The sequence below is a fragment of the Gymnoscopelus microlampas genome, assembly GCF_963454915.1.
Source record: "Gymnoscopelus microlampas genome assembly, chromosome: 23".
Classification (NCBI taxonomy): Eukaryota; Metazoa; Chordata; class Actinopteri; order Myctophiformes; family Myctophidae; genus Gymnoscopelus; species Gymnoscopelus microlampas.
In genome coordinates, this window is record NC_139960.1 from 26,739,686 (window position 1) to 26,767,379 (window position 27,694).

General features: G+C 41.7%; 1 protein-coding gene across 3 annotated transcripts in view; it reads left to right on the forward strand.

Annotated features, from left to right (window-relative positions):
• tulp3 (TUB like protein 3) overlaps nt 1-27,694 on the forward strand; it is a 40,245-nt gene that overhangs the window by 7,520 nt on the left and 5,031 nt on the right. The window contains exons 2-5 of one of the 3 annotated variants that reach the window (XM_084049336.1): nt 6,169-6,213; nt 14,470-14,521; nt 23,196-23,358; nt 23,648-23,863. In XM_084049336.1, the coding sequence (XP_083905462.1) occupies nt 6,169-6,213; nt 14,470-14,521; nt 23,196-23,358; nt 23,648-23,863 (476 nt within the window). Of the gene's footprint in view, nt 1-6,168; nt 6,214-14,469; nt 14,522-18,050; nt 18,189-18,256; nt 18,291-23,195; nt 23,359-23,647; nt 23,864-27,694 lie in introns of those variants that run through there. The other 2 variants (XM_084049337.1, XM_084049338.1) reach the window with 2 other exon arrangements.

The following is a 27,694-nucleotide window of genomic DNA, read 5'->3' on the forward strand; positions in this document are numbered from 1 at the left end:
GCACACAAAACCTAGAGTAGACGTGAAAATGAGCCCAGGAGTGCTTTAAAATCCCCCTTTAGTGTTTTAATGTTTGGGGAAATATGTGGAATTCATTGGGAGCATCCACAGTGTTACAAGTCTCTTTAATCAAATGTAAAATGTCTTTGAGCAATCAGGCTGTTTAGCTGAACATGTAAATATAATTGTCTTTGCTGTTTCCTGGTAGCAGGAGGAAACTAGAATTTAACAACACAATTGCTTGTTCAGCATCTTTTCTCCATCATAATTTCCAGTATTCCAAGAATGTCTGAGTGTGCCAAATCAACTGTGAACAATTCTCAACCAAACGAGAGGACTAGTTCGGCAGCCTCTGCGGCAAAGAGGATGGCTGAAGTGTAATTTACTGCGGCAGCCCACCACATTCCAAACACATATGGCCTAGTTGGCTTGAGTAATGCGCTCTGTTGGTCATGTACTAAGAGACTAAGAAAACATCCCTGGAATTCGTAACGGGCTGGCTTCCTTGTCCTGCTATAAGAATACAGCATCGCTACGAATGTACTGAGGCTTTCATTTCTGCTCCACTTGTTGATGATGAGGTTGTGTTTAGATCTGTGCCCCCGGCCCCCCTCGGCTTGCTTTGATCAACGTCATATGACCGCTACTACGAGTGACAGGCTCTCAGTTGCTAGACATTCAGGTTACTGTACAGTCTACAGTGGGTTTGCATACATTTCATTAAGGCTATTTGACTATAAACAAGTGAGGCTTGCATTGCTAGAAAGAGGTGAGGGAGGAGCGTCGGGGCACGTGGTATTATGAACACTTGTTGTAGCCCATTTCCATCATTTGTTTTTGACTGTATAATTACTCCCTTAGGTGAATGATTCAAGTGCATTCACACACACACACACACACACACACACACACACACACACACACACACACACACACACACACACACACACACACACACACACACACACACACACACACACACACACACACACACACACACACACACACACACACACACACAGGTACACTGTCACTTTCTCTATCCTTCCTTATTTATTTCTTTATTTCTGCACGTCTAGCCATCGAAAAAGTAAGGTCCTTGTCTCCTAGCAACTGCATTAAGGTCCCTCATGTCTTGCCTGTTATAGAATGGGCGGCGTCAGCTTGTATATTTCTGTTTTGAACATTTTGCCTGATACTGTATATTGTACCGTGTCATTAAATACCTCCTTCTCAACAATATGAGGAACACAGATGGGGAGATGTTATTCACACAACACAAATTCACTCATGCTTTAAGCCGTCGACTGTGCATCATTTTTGGGACATTTAAGCTATTTAAAGCTTGTAGAATTCCTGGCATTGCTTAGAAGTGATATGATCACAATGTGCTGTGATGAGTCAGAGGAAATGAGTTGTTCCTCCGAAAGTGGAAGTTAAATGGAAGTAGTTTGCTAGTTCACAAAAGGAACTTGGGGCGATGGCGTCACTGTCTGGGTTAGCTTAACAGACATGACTAGACATGACCAGACATGAAGCACTTACCTACATTATTAACTTTAAAATAGCCTACCATTTTAGATGTGGTATCATCAGCCCAGTTTGGTTAGCTAAGCTTTATTGAATTTGACCATGAATTTGACCATGATGGACCCCAGCCCCCCTATTACCACCACCCACATACCCATGATGGACAACTTACCCTGGTCTTCAGGGTGATCTCTCTGCATCCCTGTGTGCCGCCGTCTCCTGAAGTGTGTGCAGTCATGGCAACTGCTCCTAGTTTCCCGACCTCAGTTCTCTTGGCAGTGGTGCATGGCTGTCACTCCTCTGGGTGGGACGTAGCTCTACTCTTTTTCACTGACAGAGGAGCTACAGAGCAGAGGAGCTACAAGCCTGTAGGACTGCACAGTGGCCTTGGGCTGTTGAAGGGGTGGATGGGGATGTCACTCATTGTGATACTGTAGTGTAGATTGTTGGCCTATAGATGGATAGATAGATAGTTTGCTGCTGAGCTCCTCCGGACTAGAATTCCTGAAGCAGCACCCATGGACACTGTTAAGAGTGGATCTCAGCTTGTCTACAGCCGCTGGTCCTACAGGTAGCCGCATAGACAACTGACACACACACACACACACACACACACACACACACACACACACACACACACACACACACACACACACACACACACACACACACACACACACACACACACACACACACACACACACACACACACACACACACACACACACACACACACACACTTGTACTAAGTTGTAAAAAGGTGTGTGATGGCTTTGGGCTCTGTGCCATTCATGGGGGTAAAGTGTCAGCAACAGTTTTCAGATGTGCACCCTCTCTTATTTGTTTGTGGAGTATGCATGTTATAATAATAATTTTATTTGTATAGCACTTTTCTAAACAGACGTTACAAAGTGCTGCACAAAATCACACAGATTGAAACATGTTATAAGATGACATGAGAGAATTTTAAAGTTGCATGCGTCACGACAAAGGTGAACTCCAATATATCTGTCCTCTGTGCCTCTTTGACCAGTTGAATGGCTAATCTACCACCAAGGATCAGCGTCTCGCTCATGTTTCTGCACCCACATCGTTACTTATTCAGGGCATTTGGGCTGTGACTGTGTGCTGTAACAAGAGTTGGTGATTTGTGTCTGTGTCTGTGTGCGCTTGTGTAACTGTAGTGTATAGTGACTGTGGTCACTATATAAGACTTTGATTCTGTAACTCCTATAGCCTCAATGTTTTTTTTATGCTACATCATTCCTGTCAGACATCCATCACTTGTCTTGTCTTTTGCTCGAACCCTTCAAGTCTTCCTCAATGGGAATTATGGTTCACCACCTTTCATTCGAGTGCTATGAACGTCAGTCATTTCCCATGGCAGAAATTAGGAGAACCGTGTTCAGCTTTAAAGCTGTGAAGGTCTATTTGAGGAAACTTTCATTGAAATGAACAGAAGTCAAAATAGGTTACTATCACAAGATCCTTATTGCTATGCGAATTGTTTTAAAATAGCTTTGATAGTGTCATCTGTATGGGCATGATTAGAATGGAGGTCTATTTCTCCTTGTCTTGAGGTCTGCTGGACAGTGATTAGGATATTCTTCTGTATGGGTGCAACTAATCGATAATAATTAATTACATTAATTCATTAATTAATTAAATAAAATAATCGATTCATAATCTATCCCTATTTCGGGTATGCCATTATAGGTGAAAAGTTAAAAAATTTGGGAAAGTTTCAAAATGAAAAATAATAAATAGCAGATCAACAAGCTCACAACACATGTGCATGTAGATCTGCTATTTTCCCGCGGGCCAAATCCGGCCCCAGCTGAGCTTTCTTGTGGCCCCCGGAACACATTCCATGTTCCAATGTAAAAATAAATGTCCAAAATTATTATTAGATGGTTGGTTGTACCGAATGACCGTTAACGGAAGCTCGTTAATGGTTAACCAACCAATAACCCGATAAGAGTAAAATGTAGGCTACTGTTTAGAATGGAGTAATGTTTGGGACTCACTCAGGGTTAACTAGGGATTAATTAACACCCGCCTCCAATGTTTCCTAATATACTACTGTAGATCTGCTGTGATGCGTGTTGTTGTAGCACATCTGGGGTAGCTAGATTAGGCAGGGGGCCACAAGACCCTGACAACAAAAATGAACAAAATGTTCATTGTTTACCGAAACCGTTGAGGAATTTGTAACTGGTTGGTTACAGGGTTCATTTATTATGCTATTATTTTATAAATGTTTGGTGCGAGGGTAGCTGTCAAGCAGGCATGTTACAAATAGCTGCAAGTAACTGCCTGATTCTGCCTTAAACGTTAAACATGGAGGAATAAACAGTGGTATATAAAGTGCTTGAAAGCCATACTTGAGTAAAGGTACAGATACTGTATCTGACCTGAAAGATATTTTTTTCTCCAGTAAAAGTTAAAGTCACCCCTAAGAAAATTACTTGTAAAGTGTTCAGTTAGTTCACATCACGTGTACTTAAGAAAAGTATCTGGTGTTAAAATGCACTTAACTCAATTTCTGCCAATCACGCATAAATGCGATTATTAAATAGCGCACTTGGCCGCCAAGATCGCATAAATGCTTTTTTCGCTTTTTTTTTTTTCAATTTGACCCAAAGACCAAGGAGATATGATTTTTCGAAGATCTAGACTCCTATCCACTTCCTTGTTAACTCAAAACTTAAAAATTCTGTATCTCGGCTCCTGAGTACTTTTTTAATTTCAATGAAAAATCTCTGGCAGAAAACAGCAAAAAATCTGAAATAATTAGGGCAGGCTAAGTGTTAAGAAACAAAACAGCCATCGACTTTCAGAATAATGTAGCTTTTAAGTAGTTCTGCTGTTTTTTCAGGTAGCTACATCACTACATTTCAGTGGCATATCAACATAAAAGAGCACAACAGATGAGTTTTAGTGCATTTCATCCATCACATGGCATCCATTTGTATCTTTTTCTGAATTTTGAGTGGCTTTCCAATCAATCAATTGGTTAGTTTTGAGTGGATTGTGTCAAGGCCCTAATAAGTTACCATAATGGACATAATATGTCCATTGTTGTGTCCTAAATAGCACACACAACAAACAGTCAAACGGTTAACCACGAACATGGTCTTGTGGCCCTCGACCCTCATTTTTACAATTGTGCCCCCCTGCCTAATCTAGTTGAATATCCCTGGCCTAGAGTCTACTACTGTATAGTGTAATGTACTCTAGGAGAGAGTGAAACCTATTATCTGAAAAGCCATTCTTAATTCATACATTCTGTCATTGGGCTCACATCTAGCTGGTGAAATTAAACTGTTCCTCATTTTGCTTGGGACCCCCTCGAACCCTGTCAAGGACCCCTGGGGGTCTCCGGACCCCACTTTGAGTGAGGTTCGGGGATTAGGCTACAAGGTGTTGCGGGGTGAGCAAACATGTTGTTGTGAATTCTATTTTCTAATGTACATAGAACCAGCACAGCTGGTCAGCATTAGCTCGTAGCTATAGATGGCAGCCCCTCTAATCCTCACACATGTCGTGCAGACAAAAATAGATGAATAACCAACACAAAGACACAAGAAATCTTTTCCAAACTGTATGGGCTCCATGGTTGTTAGTCTTATATCCGTACAGTACATTGAGTGGATGGACTCCAATTACACTGAAGCCAACCAATTGGCTGCAGTTTGTTTTTTAATCAATGCCGGCAGAGGTGCACTGTTGACGGAGCAGAGATCTCCATGGTTACCTTGGTGTAACACACGGGAGGGACAGCTGTGCTGTGTCCTTCTCTTGTCACCTAACCTGTGATGGACAAATGAAATATTGATCACACCCAGCTGTTGCAGTGGACATTGCTTTCGTGCGTTTATGTTTGTATTTTCCAATAGCACTTTTGCTACTAGGGGACATTATGATGCCCTAACAAATTAAAATGTTCAGGATAATACTCCATGAAGGACTGTCATGTTTGCTCTGTCAATTATGACCACAGTAATTGGTGGGTTTGAATTTAATGAAGGGATACTATTCTATAGGAGAGCAATTGCTCATTCTATGAAAAGTTACAGTTACAGTCAGTACTCCTTTGAGTACTTTCTGAATCAAGCTACTTCGGAGCAAGAAAAGGTGCGTGATAATAATTATTTTCCCCATAGCAAACCTTTCCTCAAACGTTTGTGGTGTTAAGTAAATGCGTAGACTGACTGACCGACCTATAGATAGACCTTTATTGATACTGTAGGGGAAATTCAGGTGTTGTAGCAGCACCGCAGTAAGCATGAAGGTATTGGTAGGCACTGCATAGATACAGGTGAGAGTAGAGAGATGCAGCTGATGCACCTAAGATTCCAGAATAAAACATGGAGAGATACAGCAGAGATGCAGCTAAGATTTCAAGAATAATAATAGTATGTAATACTTAATGGAATTTTCACTATTTTTCAAAAATAGCAGATCTACAAGCTCGTAGCGCGGCACTCGGTGCCGCGCTATGAGCTTGTAGATCTGCTATTTTTTAATAGCCAAAGAAATCTAAAATGACACAACTTGCTAACTTGCTGCCATTTTGTTCTTACCATCCCCATGTGCTGTGCTGTTGATTGCCCTGCTACATGGTGATATCTGAAGACCTTCCAGCGCTGCCAGCACCTTCTCCTCTACCTCAACAGCAAGGTAGGCAGCAATACCCCCTGCCACCAGACACATGAATGAACACATGCACCGTACACACATCACACATGTGTGTTCTTGCCGAACTGTATGACTGTCAGTTTTCTTTGTGCTGTATTTGCCTGGCTCGCAGAGATCTTAGGTTTAGCGCGCAATAACATTTACAGCATCTATAGGGATTGTGTCTAGAAGTTCTAGATCCGTGGTATATTCTAGAATGACCTGGCTGCACAGCGGTGTATGTTTTAGATCGGGCGTCACGTTTCTGTTATGTCAGAGCCACTTTCACTGATACTTAAGTGTGCTTTATCAAGTGCAGTCCACCTCTTTGGTTTTCTCTCAGACACTAAGTATGGTACTCTAAAGTGTAAATTCTATTTGTATTTAGACGTGCAATAGCTACTCCTTGCACTAGTTACATTTTTTTTATTAAAACCACTGTGGAAGGGTGTCACAGGTTCGAGTCCCGATCGCGACGACCTTTGCTGCGTGTCACTCCCCATCTCTCTCCCAATAGGGTATAGCAGTGGCGGCCATTTTCTGGTTCCACTCCAAAATAGTCAATGCATTTTTCCCATTGACATTTCTAAAAATATTTATCAAGTAAAAGTTAAAGTCACCCATAAGAAAATCAAAGTGTGAAGTAGCTCATACTAAGAAAAGTATCTGTGTTAGGATGTATTAAGTATCAAATAAGCTACATCACTACATTTCAGTAGCACATCATGTACTAGAATTCTTTGAACTTACATAAAAGAGCAGGTGAGTTTTGAGTGCATTTCATCCATTTGTAGCCATTTCTTTTGTGGCTGTTGTTCATTACACCAAAGAAAGAATTCTCCTTCTGCATCAGCATCCATTAGCTTTTGAGTGTTTTTTGTCCCTCTTCCATCTGCTACAGTACATCTTCATCCACTTACACACATACTTTTACCCAGTATGTTTCATTCGTCATCAATAGCGTCCTGGGCTGACCTATTTTTTCCATTTTTTTAGGTCAGCCTGACACTCTCAACTGATGGTTCTTGAAACGCATCACAAGAGCTTAATTGTGCTCTTATCAGCCGGATGCTCAAAAACCGTTCCTTCATACAGACACATTCACCTTGCCAGCCTGCCTCTACCACTCTTCTCACAAAGATGCGTTCATGCCAAGGGACCCTTGCACAGAACACACTGAAATATCTACTTCCTAGTTTCTCAATATCCAAATCCAAAGCCTGTGCATTATAAAGAACTGGCACAGAAATGATCCTATCAAACATCAAAAGGCAATACTGTACATGCAGTATGAAGCAGGCCCTAATAATTTACCATAATGGACATACTGATTCACCAGGACCCTGGATGGCTTGATTCTATGCTTAAATGAATTGATATAAATATTTTTGGAACTGTCAATGGGAAAAATGCATTGACTATTTCGAAGTGGAACCAGAAAATGGCCGCTGCTATGCCCTATTTCCTGTCAGTCTACTGTCCTATAAATAAAGGCATAAAAGCACAAAAACAAATCTTTAAAAAACAAACAAAAACTCCCCCACTATGGAACAGAAATGGACACTAGATGGACACTTGCCCCTTGAGTGTACCGCGGCGACTTGTCCCAGCCTTGTTTCAGTCTACCTGGACATTGTCCCCCCTGCCCTCGTCAGTCCCGGATGTGTAATTAAACCTGCTTTCATCCCTGGCGTTCAAGCACAGTCTCTGTGTCACTGGCACCTGTTCTGAGGAGCTGTAATGGCCTCTCAAGGGACCCACCTGGTGTTTGTTTTTGGTTTGTTTTTTGACATTATCAACAGCTACAGCCACTTGGAGAAGGATGTGCTTCTATTATATAGTAGCATAAAGAAAAAGAATAAACCCGCGCACACTCATCTGCTTTTCGCGCCAACGCTCTTCATCGGGTCGGTTGAAGAGCCTTGGCTCGAAACGTTGTCATTAACCCATTAAGAAATAGCAGATGTACAAGCTCATAGCGCGGCACCGAGTGCCGCGCTATGAGCTTGTAGATCTGCTATTTTTGAAAAATCTTGACAATTTGTGCAAATCTTTGAAAAAAAAAAATATATATATACTTTTAAAGCAAACATTTGTAACTCAAATATTTGCTTCTGGGGATTCTACAAATGTCTTCTAAATCCTATAGTTTTTTGAAAAACGTATGTGGATCTCAAGGACACCCAAAATTATATGTATTTGGCTGCGGACCCCCATCTCAAAGTGTTTTGTTCCAGGGACCCCCAGAAGCAAAGATTTTAGTTAAAAATGTTCGCTCTCTGTGTGGAGTTTGTATGTTCTCCCCGTGTCTCCCAGGGTAGTTAATACCCTCACAAAAACATGTAGTAATCCTGGTCACTATACCGCCTCCCCCATGACAGCCGGGGCGCCTGATGGAGGGAAAGGGAACTGGTTGGAATAACGTGTTCCTTCCACGCGCTACGTCCAACCAGGGAAACTCCCCCTGTCAGGTGACAAGAAGGTCAGTTGGCTCTCATGCACTGAAGGAAGCATGAACTCGGCCCTGGCCTCCCCAGGCTGTGGGGGACTGGTGTAGCGCTGGTGTAGGGCTGGTGTAGTGCCCAGGATCACTTAGGAAATTTGAAAAAAATGGGTTACAAAAATCGCGGGATCAAAAAAAATAAAAAATGTTCGCCAACATTTCACGACTCCCCCCCCCCCCCCCGCCCAAAAATAGCAGATCTATATTGTAGCTTGTAGATCTGCTATTTTTGAATAGCCAAAGAAATATAAAAATCACACACAAATGCGTTCCCGGTCTTAATGGGTTAAATTACATTGGAGCAGACGAGTGTGCAGGTTTATTCTTTTTCCTCATGATACTTTCCAACCCAACCTCAACCAACCTCAACCAAGTGATGTGCGTATTCTATTAGTTTTTGTATGAGCTTCTTCAGCAGCGTGACATAGTCTCCTTCCACAGCCACCCAAACAGTACCCAAGATATTGAGAAGAAAGGGATTCTACCGTTGCGCCTCAGGCTTAAACGGCCAGGGGCAGGGACAACAGATGCAGAAGAGATCAACGCTGGAGCAACACGGACATTTCAAGCCTTTTTTATTTAGTCGCAAGCATACAGTGACTGACGTTTCGGTCTTTCGACCTTCCTCAGAGTCAGGCAACGTCAGTCACTGTATGCTTGCACCTAAATAAAAAAAAGGCTTGAAATGTCCGTGTTGCTCCAGCGTTGATCTCTTCTGTACCCAAGATATTGCTCATATGTGTAAACAGCCACCCACAACCAACCACTTAAACCGTATACTTGTTCTTGTTGTACGTCAAATAGTGAAAATAGTCGATCTACAAGCTCACACCGCTTTGGTGCTTTCTGACCTTATAGTGCACTGAATTAGGTGTGCCAATGTGTAAGTAATGACAATAGTCTACATTATTGTCAATGCCGTTGAGTGTTGTGAATTGAATTAGCTGCTGAGTTGCTTACATCAAGGTGCACTATAAGGTCAGCCTGCCATGTTTTTACCCTTTTGTACAGAAAAAACAATTACAAAATCGCCCTAGGGCAGTGGTATTCAACTAGATTAGGCAGGGGGCCACAATTGTAAACAATTGTGACTTTAAGTCGAGGGCCACAAGACCGTGTTCGTGGTTAATGTATGGCCGTTTGTTGTGTGCTGTAGGACAACAATGGTCATAGTATGTCCATTATGGTAAATGATTAGGGCCTGCTCCATACTGCATGTATGCCTTTTGATGTTTGATAGGATCATTTCTGTGCCAGTTCTTTGTAATGCACAGGCTTCGATTTGGATATTGAGAAACTAGGAAGTAGATATTTCAGTGTGTTCTGTGCAAGGGTCCCCTGGCATGAACGCATCTTTGTGAGAAGAGTGGTAGAGGCAGGCTGGCAAGGTGAATGTGTCTGTAAGGAAAGGTTTTTGAGCATCCGGCTGATAAGAGCACAATTAAGCTCTTATGATGCGTTTCAAGAACCATCAGTTGAGAGGGTCAGGCTGACCTAAAAAAATGAAAAAATAGGTCAGCCCAGGACGCTATTGATGACGAATGGAACATACTGGGTAAAAGTATGTGTGTAAGTGGATGAAGATGTACTGTGTAGCTGCAGATGGAAGAGGGACAAAAACCACACAAAAGCTAATGGATGCTGATGCAGAAGGAGAATTCTTTCTTTGGTGTAATGAACAACAGCCACAAAAGAAATGGCTACAAATGGATGAAATGCACTCAAAACTCACCTGCTCTTTTATGTAAGTTCAAAGAATTCTAGTACATGATGTGCTACTGAAATGTAGTGATGTAGCTTCTTTGATACTTAAATACATCTTAACACCAGATACTTTTCTTAAGTACGTATGAGCTACTTCACACTTTGATTTTCTTATGGGTGACTTTAACTTTTACTGAGTAAAAATATCTTTCACGTTATCAAGTAAGATATCTGTACCTTTTACTCAAGTATGGCTTTCAAGTACTTTATACACCACTGTTTATTTCTTCATGTATAACGTGTAAGGCAGAATTGGGCAGAAATCATGACGCAGTTGTAGCTTTGTAACAGCTACCCTTGCACCAAAAGAATGATAAAATAATAGCATAACAAAAATTAACCCTTTAACCAACAAGTTACACATTTCTTAATGGTTTGCGGTCAAACGGTTAACCATGACCATTTTGTTCATTTTTGTTGACAGTCTTGTGGCCCCCAACTTCAAGTAATTGTATAACTGTGGCCCCCTGCCTAATACAGTAGAGCATTAGGAAATACATACTCACCAAAGATTACATTTACCCACATTTAGGTTCTTGTATGTACTGCAGTACTGGTGGATGTTGATTTAGGACCTGAGTGAGTCACAAACATTCCTCCATTCTAAACAGTAGCCTAGATTTTATTCTTATTGGTTAATGGTTGCTTAGCCATTAACAAGCTTCAGTTAACGGTTATGAAAACCATTTCCGTACAACTTACCATCATTTTTACATTGGAATATAGAATGTGTTCCAGGGGCCACGAGAACGCTCCACTGGGGCCGGATTTGGCCCGCGGGCCGCCAGTTCAATATCACTGGCCTAGGGTTTCATTCCCCTTTAACCCATTAAGTGTGTCATTCTTTGATTTCTTTGGCTATTCAAAAATAGCAGATATATAAGCTCATAGCACGGCACTCGCTATGAGCTTATATATCTGCTATTTTTTTTAGCCGCATGCTGAAAAGCATAGCGGCTCTATATTCAGTCTGACTCTGACCCGACAGATTTCCGACATGTTTGCGACACTTTTTTTGCGTGATTGGCTGTCGTTTAAGCCAATGGGATACTTTCCCATACTCTGAACGGGCGCCCTCGTCCTCCCAAGCTATGGGACTAGACACGCCTCTCTCAGTGGATTCGTCTGAGCGCTAGCCGAATTTGGCTAATAGTTAGCTTGTATGCTTGTATGATGTTACTAACTGTTTTTAGCCAAACGCGGTAATGTCCACTCTCCATTAGTTCTCGACGCAAGTTGCGTTATTAATCCCGTAATTTTCATGTATTGTACATCCCAAAATCAAATGTATTAACCATGTGAGAGAGAGTAAAAAAAAAAGCGATTCTGGGCGAGGTAAACAGAACACTCGCCCCAAAACACACTCACCCCCATTCATTTCGCGGACAGAGGCCGCCGGATTAGACCCGGGCGAGTGTGTTTGGGGACGAGCGTTCTTGTAATCCATTGCCGCATATGTAGCCATGGTTCACATTCATGTTTCAGGGCTACTGCCTACCGCATGATGCATCCATATCAAGGGCCCTTTTAATACAAAAACCCACGGCAATTTCGGTCTACAGTACACCAGCCTTCAACAATAGTGTACATTCAGTGGTCAGGTTCGTTCAGAAATCAATTGAAGAACGCAGGAGCGAGTTTTCCATATATAGCAAGCCATGCGCGAGAACGTGCATACACGCAGTACACTACACATGTGTCGTTGTTGACGTTTTCAGATGGTTTTAATTTGAAGGTATAACAGGCTGTTCAATGTGTTTTTGTGAGTTACGATAACTGACCGGCGTGCTCTATGCCGTCGTGTTTTGTTAAGTTACACAAGTGGCAGAAACGGTGCTTTCTGATTTTCACAATACAATGTAATCCACCCGCGTTTAGTTCAGTATTATAAAAGTGTTCACCCAACGCGTGTAAACTTAAGCTAATAGGTTAACAACAGTCTCGAGTCGGTCTCAAACAGTCGGGAGGGGGGAGACAAAGACTCGGTCGAGAGAGGCAGAGAAATGCAGACGATGCATCTCATTGCACAGAGGTGCGTGAGTAAGATAAGGATTTAACTTCATTTAAATCAGCACAGTGTAAGCACAGTGTAAGTTAATGTCCGCTGCCGTCAGCGCCATCTTCATAATAGATAAATATATATTCAGAACAGAATAATAATATTAAAAATATTTAATAAAACAAAAAATCAAAAATCTTCTTTTCTTTTTTTTCGGGTTTTGGGCCTAACATGATGGCAATAGTCGGGTTCGGGCCGAGCCCCGGGCCGGCCCAGTCGGGCCCAGTTAGGGCCGAGCCTTCATTTTCAGGCCCGTTGAGAACTCTATAAATGATTAGTAGCCTTAAAGCTACTATTTGAATACTATTATTATTTTGCCTATACTGTGTGGCTCGCTGTGCATCACTCTGATTGCATCTTTCATTCATTCTGCAACGTGTTAATTGTCCATCACCTGACAACCATTAGCTGTCTTTTGTCATCTTCATTTCTTTATAGTTAAATGTTGTGTTGTTGACAAGATTGGGGCCAAAAAAGCCTGCCGCATGCGGCTTTATTATGACTTGTCATTCTTGTTTAAATCGTGGAAGATTTGTGCAAATCTTTGAATAGACTATATACAGTATGTTTTTTTATAGCGACCATTTTTATCTGAAATCTTTGCTTCTGGGGGGTCCCTGGAACAAAATATTTTGAGATGGCGGCCCGCGGCCAAATACATATAATTTTGGGGGTCCTCGACATGAAAAAAGTTTGAGAACCAACGTTTTTTTTTTAAAAGTAGAATCCCCAGAAGCAAAGATTTCACTTAAAAATGTTTAAATATTAAAAAATATGTTCAAAGATTTGCACACATTTTCACGATTTAGAAAAATAATAAATAGCGGATCTACAAGCTCGTACGAGCTTGTATATCTGCTATTTTTGAATAGCCTAAAGTATAAAATAATGGTTATGGTTATAAAAATCTAAAATGACACAGTATGCGTTTTTCCGGATTGAATGGGCCAAGACCAGTGCCCTGGCTGGCTGGGCTGTACACCATCATCCATGATGGTAAAATAAGTGACTGGATTTACTGAGTGAGGCAGCTGCCTCACAGATAGATGCACGTGTGTGCGCCACAGGCCGCACGCGGGGTCTCCTCTTGACATTTCCTTTTAGAAATGGCCGCTGATGCCCTCCAGCCGTATCATGTCATCATCAGCAACGTTTTTTATTCACACACACACACACACACACACACACACACACACACACACACACACACACACACACAGGAACACGTGGAAGACTGTGATGTTTGGTTAGAAAGACATAGGGGAGGCAGGGGAGTTCAAGAGGGGATGGAAATCTAACGAGTCCAGCTCCCTTGACATGGAGATATCTCTAATTAAATCTGCAACGTGATTTGAAGAGTTCTCATCCCGTTCCTCTGATCCATTGTACAGTTGGAGCCTAGCAAGTGTGTGTGTGTGTGTGTGTGTGTGTGTGTGTGTGTGTGTGTGTGTGTGTGTGTGTGTGTGTGTGTGTGTGTGTGTGTGTGTGTGTGTGTGTGTGTGTGTGTGTGTGTGTGTGTGTGTGTGTGTGTGTGTGTCCTTGACTTACTGTCTGAATAGACTCCTGCTGTTGCCCTTTCCTGCCACACTGTAGCTAAGCAACATGGACCCTCAGTCCCGCTTCATAGGTTCAGGATTAATGTCAGACAGCAGGGAATTGTGAGGTCGAGCTTCTCTCTCAAATTTGGACTGAAAGACAGAGAAATGAGAGAGAAATGTGTGCAACTCTGCTCCTACCAAAACATCTCATTCAGAGATGCACAATAATAATGTTTTCATCATCGTTTCCATTAAGCAACATCAGTATGCAAACTTCAATATAGATAGCAGCGTTGCCCTCTAGTGGCCTCATGTGGAAGATTCAGCATGTACTGTTCATGTCAAGTTCCCATTTGGTTGATAACCATGCATGCATTGTCTTTATGTCTCCTTAGTGGCCTTGAAGATGACAGCACCAGTCTTAGGCAGCAGAAGCTGGAAAAACAGGTAAGAAGCAACATTCTCTGATCAAATAATTTGGCTATCCTATATTAAAATTGTGTGGACCATGACCATGTCACTCACACTGACTCAGATATAACCATAAGCAAACCCCATACGCCCATATATAGGCAGGGCCACGTCACTCTGACTCAGACATAACCATAAACAAACCCGATACGCCACCCATATATAGGCATGTCACTCACTATGACTCAGACATAACCATAAATAAACCCGTAAATCATATGGAGATCTGGTTGTCCAGAGCCACAGATCCGACCGCTATGCACATATATTGTCATAAAGGGAACACAGGTAGACAGACAGACAGATACACAGAGATCTCCATATATGGGCACAAAAGGGACACTGACAGACGGATACAACGGGTACTCTGACAAATCTATGACTATATGATCGGCGGTGCAACCTCTAGTTTTACCATCATTTCCTAAAGGCTTCCTAAAGGCTTCTTATGTCAGTTGAACTTGGGATGGCATGTTATTGGATTCACAAATCTGGTGCTGTGGGTTTTGACCATAATATTAAAACTGCGAAGCAAAGTCACTGGCGTGTGAATACGGTCAGATGTCGAGGGACAGAGGAAAATATTGATACACTCCCAGCCTCTTATCTGAGTGAACTCTGCCAAGCTTTGGCATGAGACAAAGCCTGGTGTGAAAAACAAAGCTTCACAGAATCAGGGCCCAATTTTGGGCTCTGAGTAATTATCCATTTTTTACTTTTCAAACAATATTTATTTTTAAAAGTGTCAAAACAATTTCAGAAATTTTCAAAAAAATCGAAAGAATTCAATACATTTGGAAAACTTTTAATAAATAGATCTACAAGCTTGTCCCAGTGAGCTTTTGTAGCTGATCCAAGTGAGCTATTTTCACTATTAAACAGTGTTTAATTGATCCCGGGGAGACACCAAATGTATCTTTTTGGTCTTGAACTGAAAAAGTTTGGGAATCCGTGGGCTAACACAACCTCTGCCACTGTGTTTGTGAGCTTGTCTGTTTGTCTGCTGAGCCGTCTTTCAGAATATGAATGACTTCATTTTCTGCTCAACTGAATCTTTTTTGTTGTGCGTGCGTGCGTGCGTGCGTGCGTGCGTGCGTGCGTGCGTGCGTGCGTGCGTGCGTGTTTGTTTTTCTATTATGGATGTAGTAAACTAATACTTAGTTGACCAGGGTAGGCTCTGTCCTTGGTCCACACTTTTTCCCGCCTATACACCAAATCTCTTTGCTGAAAATATCAGATCTACAAGCTCACAACACGTTGCAACACAACATATTGTGAGCTTGTTGATTGGCTATTCTTGGTGAATGTTCCCCAAGAATAGGGATGCTAGGGTTCAAGTGGTTAAGTGCTACATACTATGATGGTGTCATTTATTTGTATCTATATATGTATATTTGTATTTTACTTCAACTATTTTATGGACTCTTCTTTAACCCTTTCAGACCGGGAAAGAATCTGTGTCTTTTTTAGGTTTCTTTGGGCTATTGAAAAATAGCAGATCTACAAGCTTGTAGCGTGGTACCGAGTGCCGAGCTACGAGCTTGTAGAGCCGTGAATGTTTTTTAATCGTGAAAATTTGAGCAAATCTTTGAATATATATATTTTTCAAAGCAAACATTTGTACCTCAAATCTTTGCTTCTGGGGGATTATACAAATGTCTTCTAAATCCTAGTTTTTTTGAAAAACAAATATATACATACAGTACTGTATGTTGCTATAATCATCATAAACATTTTCATGTCAAGGACCCCCAAAATTATATGAATTTTGGCCGCGGACCCCCATCTCAAAATATTTTGTTCCAGGGACCCCCCAGAAGTTGTAACGGTGTTAAAAATGTTCGCTATGGAGAAATATATATTCCAAGATTTGCACACATTTTCACGATTAAAAAAAATAAATAGCAGATCTACAAGCTCATAGCGCGGCACGCGGTGCTGCGCTATGAGCTTGTATATCTGCTATTTTTTGAATAGCCCAAATAAATCTTAAAATGACGCAGATGCGTTCTCGGTCTGAAAGGGTTAAGGATGGAAATATCTTCTTCTGCCCCTTTGGTCTTGGTCTCAACTTTGTCTGGTTTTAGGTGGTCTTGAATACAATACAGCACTATTCTCTGACAGAGCCCTTGAGTTAAGTGATCGTTCCCTATTTAAAATCCTCCTTCCCAGAGTTCCGTTGAGATGTGCTTATCCTTGTCCCCAACTGCACTCGGGCAGAGCAAAGAAATAGCCTTGATTTAAGCTGGCTGCCATATTCCACAATGTTAGGCTGGAAGATGGGTTCAAAGAGAGGCGGATTTAGTGCAGGGTTTCAGGCTGTTCGGAGAGGTGTGTGTGTGTGTGTGTGTGTGTGTGTGTGTGTGTGTGTGTGTGTGTGTGTGTGTGTGTGTGTGTGTGTGTGTGTGTGTGTGTGTGTGTGTGTGTGTGTGTGTGTGTGTGTGTGTGTGCGCGCACAGCTGTGTGTATTGCACAGTGATTCCAAAAAGCCTCACTAAAGAGCTCCATGTCCTTACATAACACTACACACAGACACACACACACACACACACACACACACACACACACACACACACACACACACACACACACACACACACACACACACACACACACACACACACACACACACCATGAGCAGGCACTGTTAACTCATTCAGTGCCAATGAAATGAAAAATAATTGCGAACTGTGCCAGCAATTTTTCAACTTTCTTATACCTTTTTCAAGTAGTCACAGAATATTTATCTCCTGTATAATCGATCCCCTGATGAGTGCTAATCACTGAGGGTTGCACTGTGTGGTTTCACAAATGTCAACGAGGTCATTGGACCTTGTTGACATTAATTGTCTGCCTTTTGAAAATAATATAATAACATTGAAAAATACATAGTAAAAAAAAGTGCTCAGGAGCCGAGATACAGTCTTTTTCAGTAATAAGTTAAACAAGAAGTGAATGGAGCAGCAAATCTTCAAATGATGATGTTTTTTTTTTTTACTTTTTTTTTTCAAAAACATGTCAAACATGTCATTGGCACGTTGCGCCATTGCGGTAAAACACGTGAAAAAACACGTCAATGGCACTCAATGAGTTAAAAACGGAGGAAGAAAACAGTCACCTTCGTGTTTTCCTTTATATATAACAGTTTGTCCATCTCACACTAAACAGCACTGTAAAAAAAAACATTGAAGGGAGGTTTTTGACAAGGCTGTTCTGCTCTTTCAGCAATTCACCTGTCTTTCTTAATTCAAGTCCTCTCTGATCCCTTTCTGCCTCCATCACTCTCCCTCAGTCTCTCTCCCCTCTGGTGGTGGAGCGCTAATGACTGCTGATTCAGTTAGCAACAGTGACCGCACACTCTCTCTCTCACACACACACACACACACACACACACACACACACACACACACACACACACACACACACACACACACACACACACACACGCACACAGGCTCTTTCTCGCGCTCACGTTGCCTCTCAGTCTTTGGATGAGAGACGCCACCCCCTCCTGCTGCTGTAGGACCGCAGAGCGTAGACAGAGGCTGTCAGGCTGCTCTCCTTCCGAACCCTGGTTCCAGGGAAGAGAGAGGGGGACCAAGGAGTCGGAGTGACTATGCCCAGCGGGAGTGCAGTTCAGTGGGTGAGCCTGTAGCTTCATCTGGTCTCGAGGGCGATGGCATACTAGAGAAACTTGTGCGTGTACTTTTGCGTATCACTCCCGTTCAGGATGTCATTGGAATGGGTTAGTAACTTTCCAACGTCTGGGCTATTTTTTGACAGTTGTCGTGACTGAGTGATTTGAAAGATGGCAATTTGTGTGCAATTTTGTCTGTCCATCTGTCTGTCTGCCTTTTGTGTCTTGGCTTTTTGAGGTGTGTGTGTGTGTGTGTGTGTGTGTGTGTGTGTGTGTGTGTGTGTGTGTGTGTGTGTGTGTGTGTGTGTGTGTGTGTGTGTGTGTGTGTGTGTGTGTGTGTGTGTGTGTGTGTGTGTGTGTGTGTGTGTGTGTGTGTGTGTGTGTGTGTGTGTGTGCCCCAGACAGACATACTTCTGCTTGTTCTGTGCTGTGCATTTGGTGGTTGTCCTTTTGGTGATATGGTTGTTATCAGGTCTCAATGGTGGGGACACACTTCCTCATGTGTGAATATCTCCTTGGAGATCCCATCTGCTGTTTACATTAGACCACTACCCTTTTTTTGTTTTGTTTCTAATTCCATGTTTGGGCTCACACAGGAAGGAGCATGAGAGACTGAATGGAGTCACATCCTGGTCTCAAAATGCCAAGTGCCCCAGTCTTTACAAAAGGAAAGCAAAACTACAATGGATCAGCTTAAAATAGAGCCGGGCGCTCACATTTGAGTAGGGAAGACAAAACATGCTGCTCAGACTTTGCTGGCGGGAAGCACTTGCCTCTAGACTGCTCGACTAGAAAAACAGTAGCTTCAATTCATCAACAATTGTCAGCAAACTCCTTGGCTTATTTCTCATCATATAGTATTTGCTTTTTGTCTTCAAATTTGGCAATAATTTCCAAATATTCGCTATCATGATCAACAATGTCTTGCTAATGTTTTATTCATTTGCCACATTTATTTATATCCCCATTAAAGACAAATGCAAATTGTGGTTCTCCACAAAAAAAGGTCGTTTGAAATGTCAACACATAAATAAAAAAAACTTTGAACTTTTGTATATGTGGGCTATTAAATGAAATGCTGAATTGTATTCCGGTTCCCCAGCTGAGTGTATGTGTGCGAGCATGCATGTTTGTGTGTCGCCAGACCTTTCACAGAAATAGCAGATCTACAAGCTATTTTTACATTTTCTTTAAAAGATTAAATATGTCAGTAATTTCTTTGTATACAGTAATAAGTTATTTGTCATATCTGCCCTGTGCAATTTCTGATTACGAAGCCTAAAAAGCAAACAGAAATTAAATTTGTATTCATATGTTCCAATGCCAAAAACACAATGAAATCGTTAATAACAAAATGATTTATGACAATTAATCGTCAACTTAAATGTTGTAATCGTGACAGACCTACAGAATGTGTCACACTTTTTTTTTCTCAGTGCTGCTAGCACAATGACTGATGTGTTATGAAAGCCTCTTTGCACTTGACCAGGCCCATGCTGTCCTTTCCAGCCCAGTAAACAGCGACATCTCTAAACAGGCCTTGTTATGGTTTTTGGAGCTCTAATTAATGCACTCGCATAATACATTGCCTGCTCGTACCACAGTGACCCAGGAGCCAGGGCCTGCGAAACAAAACAAAACAAAACAAAGTGGGCATTTTTCACATTTTTGCTGAGCCTCTTCACAAAGTCGTGGAGGCCTGGGTTTCTTCCACTAAAACCACACCACACATACATTAACGTTCTCAGTCACTACGACTGATATTCAGTCATTTGAATTCCATAGAAGTCAGCATGTCTTCTATGAAAGTATAAGAACAAAGCGGGGCTCGCAACTCACTTTTTGAATGCTCCAAAGGTTACATATGTATTTGCAACAAACAGCAGATAAGATATATATCTTATCTGCTGTTTGTTACAAATAAATAAATAACCTTTGCAGCTAGTGTTGCCAGATTCTGTGAGAGAAACAAGCAACCAGGTCCAGGAAAACAAGCCCAAAAGAAGAGACTATGGGCCACATAAGCACGTTAAACATATACATCAGCTATTTGAAAATAGCAGCTCCAAAGCTCACAACGTTGTAAGCTTGTAGATCTGCTATCTTCAAATAAACTCTTGGGGGGAATTTATAATAAGCAGTCCTGGCAACACTGTTTGCGGCATTCAAAAAGTGAGTTGCGAGCCCCGCTTTGTTCTTACAGTTTGGCTCAGCACCAAGGAACGGAGGATGTGCGTTATTTGTTTTTCTATGCAAGCATGCCATACACTGAAAATAGGCTATCTACAAGGTTACAACACGTCACACTGCGACATGTTGTAAGCTTGTAGATAGCCTATTTTCGGTGGTTCGTTGTTTTAAGATGAAAGAGTATAGGGAAAGGGAGCTCCTCAGTCCCGACCTGTTTGTGACGGACCTGAGAATGAAACTGTCGACAGTGCTCACTCATAAGCCTTTCATAATTATTACATAATCGCCTGATCACAATTATTTGAGCTTAGCGCAATTATTTTGCATATTATCTTTCCATTCAGCTGTATAAAAACAGCTGGATGGAATGAACAGAAATGTCATATTTCCATCATTTTCACGTCATTGTCGACGCTCATTTAATCACTTTCAACTCTGTTTTGGGCATTTAGAACAAGGTTTTTTAAAATGTCGGTTGTGAGCTTGTGAGATTTTAATTGCTTGCAGAGCGATCATTAATCACAATTATTAGTAGGACAGTTAAATGTCAACTAAAATGTCATGATCATGACAACCCTACACATCACCCTCCCAAATACCTACAGTATCTCTAATGTGGTGGAGAGTGCAGCCTTTCCTGGAAATAGAATGCCATGCAACACCAATCAACACTCACACGACACCCAAACAGCACTGAAATGAAGTCTTATTGAATGGACACATCCATGGCACTTTGGGGGTGTGCCTTTAGGGCTTTGTAGTGACATATAACTATATATACTATATCATTTGTATGTGCTTTTTTCACTTCTTTGAATGTGTCGTCCAATATCTGCAAAACTATTGTCTGTACTTTTATTGTCAGTAGAGCACAGAATTTTTCTTTTGTTAACATTTCAATAATAATCTTTGAGAGTATATTGAAAAGGATGCCATTACTTTTGTGACATTCTTGGTCCTCACGGCCCATCAGAATCATTATGTCACGGATTCCCCTTTACTGCATGCAAGTTTTAAACAAAACTTTAAACTAGCAGTGGTAAATGTGAATTTATTTCTTGCCTAAAATGTTATCAGAAACTGTTTACAGACAAAAATAGCTGATCTATAGTCGGTGTAAACCAGCCAATAGGTCCAGAGATGCTATACGCTGGCCTCCACCAAGATAAGACATATCTGATAAACGGAAGATAAACGTCAGTCAGTTTTGTTTGCACCAATAAATATTGATAATGTGCTCCAGCACTCTTTTCTTTATCAGATATTGTTAGTTCTGTTTCTGAAAGATGTCAGACCCGCAAAGTTTGTCCGATGAAGTGCAGATACTCTCTCCTTTGCTAAGAAAAGACACAGTATTATTGTGTGGCACAGTGGGTGAGGGATTCGTTGAAATGAAGTTGGTGGTTTTGTACCCAGATAGGCTGTCATATCCCTATATAGTAGTACCTCAGCAACAGAGGAAGTAGGAAAGGGAGGAGAAGACAGAGTGAGCAATGAGATGACAACAAAAGGCCGACATTGTGTAGAATCGCCTGGTCAGTCTAATGTCAAGAGACATTTTAGTTTGACAAGAGATCCCATAGTCGAGGTTCTAAGCTTTCTGTCGGGCGGCAGCGACTCAGGAGGTAGATAGAGCCTCCTGGCTTTGTGTCAGAGTGTCCTTGAGCAAGACACTGAACCCCTCCTGATAAGCAGGTTGGTAGCTTGCATAGTTTGTGAATGTGTGGGAATGAGTGAGTATAATACATATTTGTAAAGCGCTTTGGATAAATAAAAAGGCACTATAGAAATACACCATTTATACCATCCAGTCTGAACTAGAAATCTGTGGTTCATGGTTTAATATACAGGACAGGCTGTTCTTTATTGTAAAGAGATACGTTACTTTAATGATTCTAGTGATATTCTTACTGGTGTTGAGGTCTACATTGGACAGGGAAAGTACTAGACCTCTCCACTGAACAAAACATTCACTCATGCCATAAAGAACTTTGTAGCTGCCAGTTGCTTGTTTAGTAGACTTTATCCGCCAAAGTTATTCTATGTACAGCACAGTAACTTGATGGGATTGACCTCATACAGTTTATTTCATAGGAGTGGTGAGGTATGCAGAATGAATTGTAAAGTAGCATTGCCATTTCAAGGTTGATATCCTGTCACACCTACAGTCATGACCATACCAAGACCACTTTGGTAGAGTTTTGGGTTGTGTAGGTCAGTGGTTCTCAAACTTTTTCTTGTCAAGGACCCCCAAATTGACACTTATTAGCCCGCGGACCCCCATTTCAAAAGATATGCCAGGGACCCCCATAAGAGAAGATTTTTTACGGCTCTAGCAGTGATTCTCAACCATTTTAATTTCAAGGACCCCCAGTTTGACATGCATTAGGGCTACAGACCCCCATTTAATGGCATTTGTATCACTTGGACCGCAATTTATATTGTAAAATCTATGTCAATTTAACTCTGAGAGTGTACAAATGGAACCAAATGGACCCGTTAGGGTCCATTTGGTTCCATTTGTACACTCTCAGAGTTACAAGGGTCCTTTTGGTGCCTAATCTATCATTTAGCTGGGGACCCCCTGGAACCCCCTCAGGTACCCCTGGGGGTCCCCGGACCCCACTTTGAGAACCAACGGTGTAGGTACCTTGCCATGCCACGTAACTCCAAAGATGGACTAGAAATAAAAAAATAATTGCTCCATTGATTAGAATTTGATCATTCAACATATGGTCCTCATTGACTTACATTGTACGGTGAAACGGCTCTCAAAGTCGCTCTTAAACTGTTACTAAACACTGTCCCTGCTTCGGTCCACAGAGGGCGCTGTTGGAGCAGAAGCAGCGGAGGAAGCGACAGGAGCCTCTGATGGTGCAGCCCAACCCGGAGGCCCGTCCACGGCGCTCCAGGCCGCGGCGCAGCGAGGAGCAGGCGCCGCTGGTCGAGTCTCGCCTCAGCATCACTAGCGATGTCATCATGGATGGTGAGAAATAAAAGGTTTAACGCCGTATGAGAGTATTAGCAAAGAATTTCTTAAAGTTTGTTTCAGGTGAGCTTGTATGTATTGTGCCCTGTAAATAAAGAATAAAGACAAAGAAACCCACGTTTGTGCTGCTGAGCCACTCAGTGTGATAAGCAAGGGTTTTAATACAGAGAGAGTAGATGTGAAATTTGCAGGACCCCTGGGGGCCCCCGGACCCCACTTTGAGAACCAATGCTATAAAGAAACCGTTGACACACACACATACACACTCTGTTGACGCACACTCTAGGTATCGATGGTCCCGCTGCATTCCTGGGCGCAGAAACCCCTGACCTGGGTGCAAAAATCCAGATTCTGTCAGTGAGCCAGCCACAGCTACAACCGCAGCCCCTCCACGCGCAGCCCCAGCCCCAGCCCCCCACCGCTGAAGAACCTGAGAGGGATGGGGACACGGAGACGCTCCTGGAGCCCAAGACGGACATCCATGAGCTGCTACAGAAACGAGGTGAGAACTAAATGCGTAGGTGATGGGGTCAGTGTTGATTTCGTCGACTAAAACTATGACGAAAAAAAATCGTTTTTTCACTGATGAAACAAAACTAAATAAAAACTAAGCTATGATGACTAAAACTAAGACTAAATATATTGACAATTTCGTCAACAAATGAAAACTAGACAAAAATTAGACTATAAATATTAGTGAGGGACTAGTGGAGAAGAGATCCAGTAGAACGAAAAGACAAGTTATTTTATGTTTGGTTGCTCTCGGGTGTTGCGCTCTGAAAATAGTAAGCTCACAATGCGTCACAGCGCGACGCGTTATGCATGCAACCAAGTGTAAAATCAGCCATTACGACGCCATCAAGGCACCGCCAAAATACGTTTTAGTTGGCTATAATATGATATTTAGTCGACTATAATCTTATGATATTCAGTCGACTAAAACTAGACAAAAAATAAAACAATTCAGATGACTAAAATATGTCTACAACATTATGGATTTTCATTCAAAAGACTATGACTAAAACAAAAAAAAATTACAGTCAAACTCAACAATTGCTGGGGTTGAGTACTTTGTCGACCACTGGACATAATGTTGAGAATCGTGATAGTAGTCCCTTTAAGCCGTGTATACATCATTGTACAACGCGTAGTGTAAATAACCGATCTACAAGCTCACAACCTGTCGCGTCGTGACACGTTGTGAGCTTGTAGATCTACAATTTCCTGTATTTTTGGAAACTTTTGGAAACTTTTGAAATATTTTAGAAAACTTTGGAAAAAATAGGAAAAAAAATGACGGCTGAGTTAATGTGGCTCAGCATAAGACTACGGCCACCGCCGTGTGCTGCAGGGAAGTAGGACGGGGGTGAGACTGATAGTGACACAGTGAGAAATGGCTCATTAACCCATTAAAGACAGGGAAAGCATTTTAGATTTGAACCACTTTAACAATTATTTTATACTTTAGCTATAAAAAATAGCAGATATACAAGCTCATAGTGTGGCACCGAGTGTCGCACTACAAGCTTGTAGATCTGCTATTTAAAAAAGAAATTGTGAATATTTGTGCAATTCTTTTATTATACATATTTTTACAGCGAACATTTGTAACTCAAATCTTTTCTTCTGGGGATTCTACAAATATCTTATGTTGCACACATTTTCAAGTTTTTTTCCCAAAAAATATCAGATCTACAGGCTCATAGTGTGGCACCGAGTGCCACGCTATGAGCTTGTAGATCTGCAATTTTTTTTGAATAGCCAAAGAAATCTTAAAATGACACAGATGCGTTCCCGGATTGAATGGGTTAAATTATAGGGTCGGCACATCATTAATAAGGCACTGCATATGAGCTGCTGTCATCCATACTGTGAACTATTATACTATACCTCCCTGCTTCAAGACACAGAGAAGGGGGTCAGACTGGAGCCAGTGTTGATTTCGTCGACTAAAACTATGACACAAAATGTTGGTTGACTACCTTTTTTCACTGACGAAAACTAAATAAGAACAAAATAAAAACTAAGCTATGATGACTAAAACTAAGACTAAATATATTGACAATTTCGTCAACAAATAAAAACTAGACTAAAATGTTAGGGAGTGGACTAGTGGAGAAGAGATCCAGTTGAACTGTAAGACTATGCTTTATGCTCAGGTGTTGCGCTCTGAAAATAGCAGATCTACAAGCTCACAACGCGTTGTGAGCTTGTAGATCGGCTATTTTTCAGCATAAAATCAGCCATTATGACGTAATCAAGGCACCGCCAAAATACATTTTGCTGTGTTTTCTGCATGGTTTCGGGTTTCAAGCAGTGTGTGTGTGTGTGTGTGTGTGTGTGTGTGTGTGGCCACATGTGGAGGAGGACCATGTATACGTCACGGGAGAAGGGGAAAAAAAAAACGTGTACACGTGATGGGGAAGTCTGCCGCGAGGAGATGTGGAGAGTGGTTGAGCCTACACTTCATGTACACTCGCTGCATGCGGACTCTGAGAGCCGACTCGGCTCCTCCACTCGACTCCACTCGCCTCCTCCAAGAAGCAGATGAACAATTGGGCCCAAACTATTTCCGGGGTCAAGCTGGAGTGACCGAGTGGCCGAGATTTTTGGTATTGGAATTTGGCTAAATTGACCTGCTCACACCGGCAGTGGCTCAGGAGGTAGAGCGGCGTCCGTCTGGTGGCCGGAAGGTTTCTTGTTCGATTCCCGGCTCCTCCTGGCTGCATGTCGAGTTTGAGCAAGACACTGAACTGCATGGTTGCCTTTCCCCCGTCTGTGTGTGAATGTGTACTGCATTAGCATATAACGTGTAATGGTGTATCTGTGTGACTGGGTGAATGTGAAGCACATTGTAAAGCGCATTGAATGGTTCGGAAAAACTAGAACGGCACTATACAAATGCAGTCCATTTACACCCAGAATGTGGTTGGTCATATCCATTCAAAAGTTTAAGCCATTAAGACCGGGAACGCATCTGTGTCATTTTAGATTTCTTCGATCTATTATGAGCTTGTATACAAAAATCTTGCTTTTTTTAGCAAATCTTTGGGAAAAAAATATACATATATATTTGCACTCGGTGCCGCACTATGAGCTTGTATATATCTGCTATCTTTGATTAGCCCAAAGTACAAAATAATGGTTATCGCCAAAAATCTAAAATGACACTGTAGCCTATGCGTTCCCGGATTGAAAGGGTTAATGAGAGCACCAGCAGGTATTTCTGTCACTCTCTCCCCCATACATTTGTCCAAGCCTCTCAGGAAGCCAAAGGAAATAGAAACGGGAGGACATTTTTAAGTACATTCATATTTGATGACCCTATTCAATCAAAATGTTTTTCTATGACAAATTATGAAAACAGCACATCTACAAGCTCACATGTGAGCACATGTGCCCATAAAGACATGCCTAAAATAGGCACGCCATGGTTAATGTGGTTAGATTAACACAGCCGTCCTCTCTTCGAGGTGTAAAAAGGCTGCATGCAGGCTGTGACGGGCGTTTTAGCAGAGGTTGGGCAGACAAATTTGGGGGCTTGAATCGTGGGCAGGGCGCCAGCTGCCAATTCAAGTAATCTTTTCTTTGTTTCTATGGTCAACAGACTGTGGATTGTTCATTTACTTTTAAATGAAGCGATCGCTGTGCTCTAATAGATCTGAACTCGGGTTGGCCGGTGATAAAGAAATGGAATATGTTCTTTTATTTTTTTTTAACTGCATAATGAAGATTTGGCCTTTACAATTACAGTCAAATTGTGTCAGTTCATAAGGAAATAGTGGGAAAACATCAGAGAACGGTAAAGGGATACACTACTCCCTTGGAGACTCATGATTGTTTACCTCCTAAATTAAAGACAGTCTTGGGAATAAATGAAAATACATTTGGATAATTAATTTGAATTTGAGGAGATGAATAGACATTCTGGAATTAACCCATTAAGACCTGGGACGCATCTGTGTCACTTTTTGATTTGAGCTAAAAAAGCATTGTTTTACACTTTGGCTATTCAAAAATAGCAGATCTACAAGCTCATAGCGCGGCACTCGTGCCGCGCTACGAGCTTGTAGATCTGCTATTTTTGAAAAATCGAGAAAATGTGTGCAAATTCATATATTTATATTCTTTTAGAGCGAACATTTTTAACTCCAATCCTTGCTTCTGGTGGTCCCTGGAACAAAATATTTTGAGATGGGGGGGGGGGGGGTCCGCGGCAAAATACATATCATTTTGACATGAAAAAGTTTGAGCACCACTGATATAGAAACATACGTTTTTCAGAAAACTGTTGGGATTTATAGGAGACATTTGTAGAATCGGCTTCAGGTCT